The sequence below is a fragment of the Humulus lupulus genome, chromosome 5, assembly GCF_963169125.1.
Source record: "Humulus lupulus chromosome 5, drHumLupu1.1, whole genome shotgun sequence".
Lineage (NCBI taxonomy): Eukaryota > Viridiplantae > Streptophyta > Magnoliopsida > Rosales > Cannabaceae > Humulus > Humulus lupulus.
Genome location: NC_084797.1, coordinates 146717426 through 146729845, shown reverse-complemented (window position 1 = coordinate 146729845; position 12420 = coordinate 146717426). Strand labels below are relative to the sequence as shown.

At 33.0% G+C, this 12420-nt stretch overlaps 1 protein-coding gene across 1 annotated transcript; it reads right to left on the bottom strand.

The window, feature by feature from the left end:
* Positions 1-2764: 2764 nt before the first annotated feature.
* Positions 2765-8560, bottom strand: LOC133777730 (secretory carrier-associated membrane protein 4). Its single transcript, XM_062217450.1, has 12 exons — positions 8364-8560; positions 6964-7065; positions 6812-6874; positions 6534-6567; positions 6321-6443; positions 5453-5515; positions 5260-5353; positions 4481-4526; positions 4327-4394; positions 3936-3984; positions 3440-3505; positions 2765-3106 (listed from the first exon to the last, which is right to left on the bottom strand). Exons 1-12 carry the CDS (start codon positions 8424-8426, stop codon positions 3074-3076), a joined length of 804 nt encoding a protein of 267 aa, XP_062073434.1. The 5' UTR covers positions 8427-8560; the 3' UTR covers positions 2765-3073.
* Positions 8561-12420: the final 3860 nt, after the last annotated feature.

Genomic DNA, 12420 nt, shown 5'->3' with positions numbered 1-12420 from the left:
CTAGCCTGGGATGAAGGTTGCTGCTCAGGATCCCTAGGTGGGACATCATCCTGAGCCATAGGCGGCTGCTCCGGCCTTTGAGGGCTTGTTGGCTGGAGCAGAGGGCTTGGATTGGGACCTCTTTGAGGTGGTGCGCTTGGTGGCTGATCTGGCTAGGAGGGTGGTACAGCTTGACTCCTAGCCAGTTGAATGGCTGCTTCAAGGGCGGCCATGGCATCCCTCTGCCGACAATCCATTTCCGCCTGCCACTCACTCAGCTCTTGGCGTTGGCGTTCTATTTCCCTTTGCTGCAGCACCATCGTCTCTGTAGCATTCTCCTGATTGGCCCTCAGATTGGCCAACTCATCTTGCAACACTCCTAGCGTTGCCCTCAGCGTTTCGGAGTCTAGTTCCTCCTCATCAAACTCCAAATGTGGTTCATTCTCGGTCACATTTGGGAGAGGAGGTTGGGATGGTGCAGCGCCAGCAGCTTGTCCAGTCTTCTTGGATGTTTTCGCCATTAGATTTTTTCACCGTTTTTTGTCAAACTCTCAATGAAAGCACCAGAATATTGACCCTCGATTTGGCCAATGACACGGAGTCAAATATACGACAAAAGATAGAACGACAATTGAAAAAGATAATCTAACGAAAAGGAAGAAAACACCAAGGAATTATAGTGTTTCGGCCCTAAAGAATGGTAATGACCTACGTCCACTTAGTGCTATTGTTATTATTGAATCTCAAAGCAGTGATCAAAGAATTAGGGCTCTTGAGTTTCACAAACTTTGGAAGAAATACAATAAAGTGATGAACAATTCACTATAGCTCTCTTTCTCTCAGTATTTAGCAAAAAGATTCAGGGATCAAAAGTCAAAAGTCCCTCCCTTGAGCTATTTCATGCACATTTATAGGCTCAATGAGGGTTACATATGCCAACGTGCCCTATCTTTCCTTAATAATCGCATATCAAGATAATAATGAAGAAGTATTCAATGCAGTTATTATAAGATTACACCTTAAGAAGGAAATAAATCAGGTTATACGACCAGCCTGGTCGTATTAAAAATTAACCCTGATGATGCGGTGTGCTTCTGGTCGATAGTCGAGCAGTGCTTCTGCCACGTGTCAACTACGTGTGAGAAATCTTTGCCACGTCATCTGCAGCCGTTTTTAGGGTAAACATAAACATTGAGAAAAATAAGACTTCTATTATCATTTTAATTTATAAATAATTGACAAATAAAAATTTATTATCATTATTAATGTCAAAATATCGAGTTTTTTATCGTGTCATACTTTCGAGCTAGTTTGTTCGTACTTCCGTGTCGTGCTTTCAGGCTTGTCTTGTCGTGTCGTGTCGTGTCGTGTCGTGCCGTGCCAATTTTCAATTTGTGTCGTGCTTGGCCCAAGCCCATATTTTTTCGTGCCATGTCGTGCTCGTGCCTCCCGGACTCGTGCCGGTTTCATGTCGTGCCAAAAAGCCCAGCCCGTATTTTCAGCTCTATGTTTACAAGTGTATTATTGATCTTTCATGCAGAAGTTTTTGTGCTACAAGTAAGATTTATTGGGCTCAACCACTTGGTCTTCCGATTAATACAGTAAGACGACATCATTTTGAATTATGTAGTTGAGATTACACACAATACATATACACACAATAATGCATAATTAATTTTACCTATTAATATTTTCCAATAAACCACATCGTTTTGAATCATGTAGTTGAGACTAATAACTCAGTATAAATAGTATGTAAAACTTTTGCATGTCTATCATAATTTGTAATTTTTAGACTTCCCTAGCTAGCCAAAAACATCGTTTCTTTTTATTTTTTCTCTAATCACCTTCTCTTTTACCATTTTAATCTTCTCACTTTCTATCTCCACATTTTTTCTCCTCACTTTCTTATCATCATTTTATCTCTCCTAACTTTCTTTCTCATTTTTGTATAATTTCTCTTTGATTACTTTCTCTTTCCTCAAATTTTCTACTCTTATTTTTCATCATTTTTTTTCACATTACTTTATATTATTATTTATTACAAATTTTAAATGATTTTTCTCTTTATAAATATATTTTTTTATGTAAGATTTAAAAAAAAAAACATTCCTTATTTTTTTTAAAAACTACAAAAACTGTTCTCATTTCTAAAAACACTTTGAAACAAAAAACAGAAAATAATGTCAAACAACCCCTAAACTTGTAAATAAAACCTACTTATAAATAAAATCTAGACCAAGATACCTCTTATCAGATTACTTGTTTGGATCATATGTTTTGACAAATAATTTTTTAAACCTTTATTTTGTAAAATAATTCAAATAAAACCCTAAGCCCAATTTTCATAAAAATTAAAGAAAATTTTAAATATAACTACACAATTTTATTTTAGGATGGTTTTGTGATTATTTTGGCCCTATTTTAAAAAAAATAGAGATTTAGTTACATTATGGGTTTTTTTCTTCTTTCTAATTTACTATGGAAGTCGATAAAAATATTCAATTTAAATATAATTTCAATGCAATTCAATAAAAAATTTATTTTAATGCACTTGAGTTTTAACAAGAATGTGTTTTTAGGAAGAAAAAAAATTGATCAAATGGCAACAAGAGTGGTATAGGATTTTGATGATAAGGAGAATAACCAAAAGAAATGGGAGGAAAAATTGTGTAAAGATTATCTAGTACGTTTCATTTACAAGAATAGTTTTAATTATGAGATATTTTTAAACATAAAAGCTCAAATGTTTCCTTGTAGATTCGAAAAGCTGATGAAAACAAAATAACAAAAAAGATCTCGTGTAAAAGCAAATTTGGACGATATACTGTGTATGTGACTGACCCAGAAAAATAATAATAACTAAACAATATACGCATAATAGAATTGAATGTCAAAAAGAACACAGTAATTCCTAATACCCATATAAGACAACACTTCCTACAATATATTTAGCATATACTAATTATTGTATCAACTCTTGCAATAATGATCATCACAGAGAACATGACAAACATAACAGAATGCAGAAGAATATACTATAGCCTTTCGGAAAAGCTCATGACTCTACATGGCACGATTCCAACTTTTTTCCTCACTTGTTCCCTCTGAAATACATGTAAATTTTCTGCATAAGCAAACAAAATGAATAAATAATCAGATAAATATAATGAGAATATATAATACGCGTATCTGTACAATAAATTCCTCCATAAACAAAGATTCCACAGTAATATGTACAACAAGATTCCAAACACTGAAAGTGTGGCCCAAGTATGTCCACAAGCAGAATCAAATATAAGAACTTAAACAGCATATCTTTTGGCTGAAAAAGCTTGGCATAATTAAACAGCATATTCTTGGCAATTTTTCTTAGGAAACTAACACAGATTCATGATAAACACATGGAATTGACAGCAAAGAGTAGAAGAAATAGAGAGAGCATGAGAGTAGTTCTTACCTGAAGAACCCAACAGCTTAGAAGTGATTCTAAGCAGAACAGACCAAACCCGACTAAGTAGAATATCTGCAGGGAAGTTGAGAGATAATTAGTTAACCACAAACCCTTCTAAAGATTAGACATTTTTTCAACAATACCAATATCTAAGATAGACTGTACAGTGCAATGAAATGTTGCCACATCAATATGTTTTATAAATATACAATTATGATATAATAACTTACAAGGAAAGAAATAAAGTACATGCAATGTCATGGAGACAAGAGATGAAGAAAATATGGAAAGAAAGAGCTTAACTTCAACGCTACCAAACTAAAAACTGAACGGGATGTTTCCCGTCCATTCGACGTATATGCAATATATGTAAGCCTTTATAAATAAATATATATATTTATATGCATACACACACCAATACCCTATTAGCAGGCAAACCATTTCAAATATAATCAAGTGTCAAAATAAAAACGGATGAATTGAAAGATGCACATAAACTTACCCCAACCAAAACATGGTCAGAGAAGACATCAATTGCTGCAAGTATGCCACTGCAATAATTGAAATAGATGAGTAAGCAAAAATTAAGAAAACCATCACCACACTTTGACTCTAGTAGATGAAATAATAGATATATAAAAGGTAAAAATCCCACAAATTTTTGTCTTTTCCCAATTGTTACTAGAATCCCCCCAAACTCATTTTGTAAATCCAATGCAATACCAGGTGAAATGAAACTCAAGTGTACTGTAAAGTAGTCCCATGAAAAAGCAAAACCCAGGCCTCACAGGTGGGAGCAAACTGTAGACGTGACCACACCCACACTGGTGACCCTCCCAGAAAGACACTACCACCAATACTTAAATAAAGCGCAAGGGAATGAAAATACTTACGTCAAAGACTTCCCGTGGAAGACAATAGGAGGAGCAATAGCAGCAAAGATACAAAATCCAATGTGGATCTGCATCATGGCATCATTCAATTGATTAATAGAGAGAAGAATAAGATGACTAATCACAAGGCTGCATTAAAAGACATGGAACATACTAAGTAGAAAAGGAAAAACCAACTGAACTTCAATGCACTATCTGTCCTGCAAGTTGGAAAAGATAAAAGTCTCTTAAATAATCCATTTTAGGCAAGTATTGTTATTAGTGAACAAAAAAATTAATACTTATAATAGAACCCGATCATGTTATTATTCTCTGAAATAAAAAACTGGAAAAAGGGGTCATGGGCCGTCGTTTTCATAATATGGCATCATATCCAACAGGCCTTCAAAAACAGCAATTTCAGAAAAGCAATCACTACTCTACCTAAAATTGTAGAGAACTGTCTTAAAACTTAGAATTGCTAGGAAAGAATGTTATCAACTTTGAAACAAATCATCTGCCAGCCATATGCGGCCTTTAAATGCTGGACGTAGAAGCAAACATGATTATAGATGGCTAAAAGAAGCTAGGTAGTAGGTGATGGAAGATAAATTTCATAAATTTCCTCGTTACAATAAAATGCACCTTCAGCATGGATTACAGGAAAGGTATATAAAAGAATGAACAGACCTTTATCATAATTGTATATATATATAATGATAACATATTGCGTGGGGTTTACAAGAACTGTCAATTTACAAAAGATATGTTCAATTTAAAATTTAGAGCCATTTCAAAAATCTTGGTTTCTTGATAGGGAAAAACCTTTACTCTGATATTTGCTCTGTAAATGCCTATAAATACCCTATTTGTCAATCCTAACAAGAAATAATCTATCTCAGTAGATGCAAATATGATAAAAGCATATCATACTATGACAAGGTTGTAAAGTACCTCATCGCACGATACAATGGCCTATACCATAGCACATATGAAAGAGGGCACCCAAGAAGAGCATAGATAGTTGCAAGAAAAAATATTTTTACACCTGAAGATAGAAAACCACATCAGAAGTTTCAAACTGCATTGTAGCCCATAAGCTTAGACTCGTAATAGTTAGCAGTCATCTTCAGATATAAATGCTTACCTCCGCCTCTCACCCAACATACAATCACTGCAAGTACATTGAAAACAAGGCAAAGGACAATACCTGCAAAACCATTTGAAAGGAATGTGAATGAGTTGTTAAAAGATGTAACATAAGTGTTAAAAAAACATAAATTCAAGAATGGCTCTGTAATAGTTTGTGAACCAAAATTAATAAGAGTGTTAGATGTCCATGAACTAGTAAAATGAAAGCTCAAAAATATAATATGGGTACTGAATAACCAGTAATTTAATTACTGCCTAAATAATGTTTGGAGCAAAACCAGTAATGCAACTTAAAATTAGCATTTACAATGTGGGAGAGTAATTATCTTACATAGAAAATGATTTTAAAACAAACCTAGAGTGCCAAGATACAACACATTTCAGTAGCAAAACAAAGCACACAATTATATAAGTTTGACTTGATGTACTTTTAGGCCTTAAGAAGAAGATTTAATCACTTCAGTTGAAGCAAAGTTCAAAGTTTCCATTCGATAAAAAAGTCGACAGCTTGCATTAAATTTTGATCAGATATAATAATTGTGAGTTTGGGACAAAAAATGACCAAGTAACAAACAGGTATACAAAGGATTTTAGGATAAATTCAGTTGGAGCATACAAAATTCTGGGAACAAAAACTATAAATGATAATGTGAAAAATCTTACCAGTCAAATTTAAACAAAGTTACTATATAGAAACTTAACAAATATGTATTTTAAGCTAGCATAAGCTACCATCCAGCAAGTGGTTAGCACACTCTAAAAGATAGAAAAGAGAAAAATGATAGAGAGATGGCGAGAACAAATTGGTGCATACTTAAAAACAAAAATAGAAAAATAAACTAAAGCAACTAAAACACCCATACCTAACCAACTTGCAAAAGCCAAATACTGCAGCTTCTGAGCATGAGCTGGTATTTCATTGGCAATATCATGATGGATAATTGGAAAGAATGGAGGCCAATTTTTATCATCAAGGGGAACACCAGCTGGCATATATAGTAGGAAGTAAAATTAGTTACCCTCTAAACAGAACCAGAATAGCTGATCGATCATGTTCCTAATGACCTGATGCTTACCTTTAGAAATAGCATCCTCTCTCCGTTTTATGTCCTGTAAAAGATAAAAGAAAATTAATATATTAGCAACACAGTAACACATAACATTGTATTAAGGACATTAATATTATACTATACGCATGTTAAATGATAAAAACACAATGATCCTATCATATTCAAAAGGAAACTTAAGACAAAGTAGAATGCATTGAAAAAAAGAGTACAAAACAGCAGACTTGCAACCAACTCCAAGCACTCAATTATGCAATCAGAGTCAAACATACAGTACTAGAACAAACCTTTTCTCTTTTCTTGAGATCTGCTTCCCATGTTGCAAGTTCTTTTGCTTTTGAGTTAGAATCCTATAAACATAGGAAACAATTAAAATACTAGCTCTCCCAATACAAAATAGCATGCATGAATTAAACTAGCGACTAAGCAACTTCATTACATTCATTGTGTCCAATGGTATATCAACTGTCGCATCATGTTTCTGCCCATATCCCAGTGGATTAGACACAGCTGGAGGAACACGTGCCTTTGCCACACCATTCTGAAAAAGATTCACAACATATAGCATGATGGAACGTGTTAAAAAGTAATGAAAATAAATATATCATAACACTGAATTTCAAGATTCTGAAATACAAAGAGTTAATCAAATACATTACTTCGAAAAATCTGTATTCTTGTATTCGAGGAAACATAACAAATATTATTATGTAGTTCCTATAAAATCTAATTCATATGCACTCATCACAACTCATAAGAATGACTTCAAAGTTTTCCTATCAATTAAGAAAATCATTTTACAATAAACTAGAATTTCCACATTAAAAGAAATGTAAAAATTGTTTCCCACTGTCTAACAATTGTAAATTTCAGTAAATTAGAGAATGAAAACAAATTTTCTGCAAGTCAGATATCCAAAAGATGACATCGCAATGTAAATTCGTTTATATTTATGTATTTGTTTCTATTAACCAAGTGGTGACAAACTGCTGTAACCAAAAAATAATTCACATATGACAGATGCAGGTCACTGGATCCAAGTTGTCATTGACGCTAAAGCAAGTGAACCCAAATCATAAGTCCAATTTTAAGGTCCCAATTTATTTCCAATTAATAAATGAATAACACGAATAGATATCTTAAAAAATTAATTAGGCAGTCACGAATTTTTATATGGTGCGTCATTCATTGGACAGGGATAGAAATACAATAATTAGGCAGGTGATTTTACGCCCATCCCACCTATTTTAGTTTCAGATAAGTAGACATAATCCTATGCTCACACTAATGTAATTTGCAGTTTTAAACGAAAAATTATAGATAAAACAAAATAATCGCAGCGTCAAAACTTATCAATAATCAAACTAACTGTTCTGGTATTTTATTTTTGTTTTATTCGTTTTGGCATAAAATATGTTCAAATCTAATTTCCTAATTAGCATTCTCTCAATATATATATATATATATATACTGAAGTGGAGTGCTCTCAAAGCAAATGCGGGTTCAAATGTTCTAAATCAAGGAAGTCAAGATCTGAATTTTCCGTGCAACTTCTATTGAAAAACCAACTCTTTCAATCGTCCCAATACGATAAAACTTAAATCCAATTCTTTCCGGTTCGGCTCCAAAGTTCGATTGAAAAACAAATGACTTTTAGATCCAGATTACAAAACCCACATCCCAAATTACCCCTTCTTCACCTCAACAAATTTCAAAATCACACTACTGGAATCCAACCATATCAAGCAAAAATACAATTGAAACCCTAAAAATAGAGTAGAGATCTGGAGAAGAATCAACGGCTTAAAAAAGACAGAGAAACGCCCGGTGGGAGCTTACCGAAAAGGGATTGACCTCCACTTCCTCTTCGTCAAAGGGATTTGGATCGTGGTGCCGATTCATGGTGTCGTCTCCGATTTCCAAGCTTTCGTTCCCAAAATTCTAGAGAGATAACGTAGAGAGAGGGTGAGTTGAGTGAGATACTGCGTTACCACACTTTCTGGCTTTTGTTTAGCTTGTTAGCCAAGCGGCGCGGGATGTTGTTTTAGAAAGAAAAAAAATTCACATCGATTTCAATTTTTTTTGTGTAAGCTACCCCTACCGCAACATATATTTACGGTTTATGCCCTTGCGTAATCTCAAGTAGAGCTGTAAATACGGGCTGGGCTTTTGAGCACGGCACGAAACCGGCACGAGCCCGGGAGGCACGAGCACGACACGGCACGAAAAAATATGGGCTTGGGCCAGGCACGGCACGAAAAAATATGGGCTCGGGCCGGGCACGGCACGACAAGCCCGAAGGCACGACACGAAAGCACGAACAAACTAGCCCGAAAGCACGACACGATAAAAAACCCGATATTTTGACATTAATAATCATAATAAATTTTTATTTGTCAATAATTAATAAATTAAAATGATAATATATGTCTTATTTTTTTCAATGTTTACATTTTTATAATTATATTAATTTATTTTAAGATTTGTTAGTTAAATTTTTAGCATTTATTAGTAGGTATTAAAATTCTAATAATTATCTTTGATATAATTTTGTGTAAAATATTGTTAAAAAGTATATAAAAATATCTAAAATTATAATTTAAACAAAGAAATGTATTTGGTTTGGTGGTAAGTCCATTGATGGTTAAAGAGGAGGTGGAGGGTTCAATTCTCCATCCTCACATTTTTTGGCAAAAAAAAAGTGGGCCTAAAAGTGGGCCCAAATTTGGGCCCGAATATAGAAAGTGGGCCGGCCCGAATAAGGAAAGTGGGCCGGCCCGACACGGCACGAGCACGGCACGACATGGGCCGGGCCCATGGGCCGTGCTGGGCCTACTCTTTCAAAAATGGGCTGGCACGAGCACGGCACGAATTGAATATGGGCCGGGCCCGGCCCGGCCCGAATTTACCGGAGGCACGAAAAATGTGGGCCGGGCCGGGCCGGGCGGCCCACATTTACAGCTCTAATCTCAAGTGATACCTTTGTCGGAGATAGACTTGAGTGCGTCCGCTTGTGATTACTTTGTTGCTCAACTGACCACTGACTGAACGTTGCGTGGACTTTGAAGCCCTTCTCTATCCACGTGGCATACTTGTACTCGCTATGAGAGTTCGGGTGCTGGTTGCGTTAGCATTTGATGATTCCTTTATTATTTTTAAACAAATCTCTGGTTCAAATTTTGATATATTTTGAAATCATAATTACCAATGTTTGTCAAGTTAACCGAAAACATTTACTTATCATTTTTGATAGGGGTGTTCTTTCATGCCTTAGGTTATAACATATTTTAAAGAACGTATGGTAAAAAATTGGGTTGTAAAAATTTAACTCAAAGAAAAAAAAGTTTAACATGTACAATGTTTTAGGTTGTTTGATCGGGTTAACTCGTTCAAACCAATCTAAGTCTTTTTTTTTAGATGTTCAAATAATTAGATTTAACAAACCAAAAATATAGTATATATCTTCCAAATTTAGACATATTATTCTAAATTTAAACTTTAAAACAGTATTCTAAATTTATTGTTAAAAATTTTAAATCAATATCTAATATTACATATAATATAATATATGTAGTAATATACGTAATATATATGTATAAATAAAAAAAAAACTCTTAATCAGTTTATTCGAGTTATATAGAGCAAATTGGTATATTTTTCAAACCACCTAGTATAATAATAGGACGATTTGAATTTTTGTTAGGTTATTCGGATTACATTTTTTGTCAGTTTTTTTTTATTTGATTTGAACGGTTTATTCGTGTTGGGTAGTTTGTAAAAACTTTTGCACAACCCTACTTTTTGAATATGACCCACAACCAATTAGTAATATCAAATATGTCTCCAACCTTTACTTCATTATAAATCTACTTTAACTTCATTATTTCCCATTTTCACTTCAAATTATTATTTCATCTTTATCATTACTTCAAATTTCACTTTAACTTTTAATTAAAAAAAGAATATTCATTTTTTTAATTCTTTTTAATCATAAATAATTTAACTAATAATAATCTTATATATTAACATTAATATATATAATTAAGTAATGATTTTATATAAATAAAAAAGATAAAAAATTATTAATGAACTTAACTTTAATTGCTACATTATGAAAATTAAACATTGCATTTTAAAAATAAAAAATAAACATTACATTTTAAAAAAAAAAATAAACATTACATTTAATATCAATAAACAAAAAAAGTACAAATAATAAATATACACTAATTTTTTAAATTAGTAAATTCGTTCCATAAATGATCAATTAGTGCATTTTGACATTAGCATTAGGTGATCTTAGATATTGCTCAGCAAAAACTTGGACAATTGCATGACAGAATCTCTTCAGACTTTCAATAGTTGTAGATTCTCCTATTTTTATGTACTCATCGATAGTATCTGCTGGGACGCCATATGCCAACATCTGAAACACGGCGATGATTTTTTTAAGAGTAGACAACCCAAGTTTTCCCATGTCATCCCTTCGCTAGATAAAGTAGTTGTCATGACCTACGAAAACATTAGCAATACGAAAAATAAAGTTCGAGACATTCTAAATCGACGACGAAACATGGAATCATTATAGCAGGGATTCTCTAAAAAGTAATTGTTGAAAGATTATGGTCAACACTTTCACAATCGCGGTTGATGTTTTATGACCAAGAACTGAGCCTTTGTGGATTGCCTCGTTGCTTAGTTGATTGAGATAGCGAACCACGCAAGTGTTGTTATTTGCATGCATGGTGATTAGTGCTTCTTCAGCATTAATCGCCTCAATGTCATTGATTAGATTTGCGTCATCATCATTTTAACCATCAGAGTATGATGATTGAGATGGGTTTCCAATATTGTGATAAACAGAGTATCGTTCCCACGAAAATTATTTTTCATTTACCACTAATTATTCTTTTAAATTCTATTTTGCAACCAAAGTTTAGATGAATGAATTTAAATTTAAAATTATAAATAACTATGAACAAAATTAACTAAAGATGGAAATCAATATTAAAAAGACCTAGGGTATTAATTTCATCAACTTTTCATTCTACTAATTTTATCAACCAGTTCTAAATTTCTTTCTTCTTATTCTCATAACATGTTAACGTAAATCAATTCATATTCTTTTTCAAGATATAAGATCTTATCCTATATGCGCGTTTTTTACATCTCTGTGATAAATTTAAACATATAGCAGGCATTAAGCATAGAAACATAATTACTACACAAGCCATACAGGTACTTTCGTCCAATATGTAACCTATGTCTATATAACGATAGCATATTCAATTCTCATCTTTCAAATTTTGAATCAAAATCATAAATCAAGCAAATATTGATCAGGTGTTTACTAGCATTAAGCAAACATTATATAGATTAGAATAAATAAGAAGAATCAATAGAACATCATAATAACATTAAATAGAAATCCAAGTCACTACATTAAACCCTAGATAAGAAAATTAGTTCATGGAAAAGAATAGAAAATAAAGTAAGAGAAGAAATAGAGAGAGGTCAAGAAGAAAGAGAGAGAGAGATCTAAAATAGTCTAAAGCATTCTTTTTACAGTGACAAGGTTGTGAAAAGAAGTTTCCAGATGTTTCCATTTGTTACTTGATAATGCTCCAAAATATATTTATTTGAATTTCAAATCTCATAACTCTAACTTACGTAATCTTATAGGTCGAATATCACCATGTAAACGTCCGAATTTGAATTTTCTTGTGAAACAAGCTTTCGTAGGTCTTTGAATAAGGTTTCTAACATTACTAAGAACATGTAAATAGAATAAGTGAGTAGGGAGATATGATCAAAATACCAAAACTATCTCATAATCAAAATATCTCAAAATTTTCCAACAATTTATGTTTGAATTCTCCTTTACTTCTCCAATCAA

Coding starts and splice junctions, on each gene's coding strand:
- LOC133777730 (XM_062217450.1), bottom strand. CDS start 8,426: ATGAATCGGCACCACGATCCAAATCCCTTTGACGAAGAGGAAGTGGAG. Junction 4,527..5,259: donor CCATTGTATCGTGCGATGAG/GTACTTTACAAC, acceptor TCCAACTTGCAG/GACAGATAGTGCATTGAAGT. Junction 4,395..4,480: donor GGTTTTTCCTTTTCTACTTA/GTATGTTCCATG, acceptor GCCATGATGCAG/ATCCACATTGGATTTTGTAT.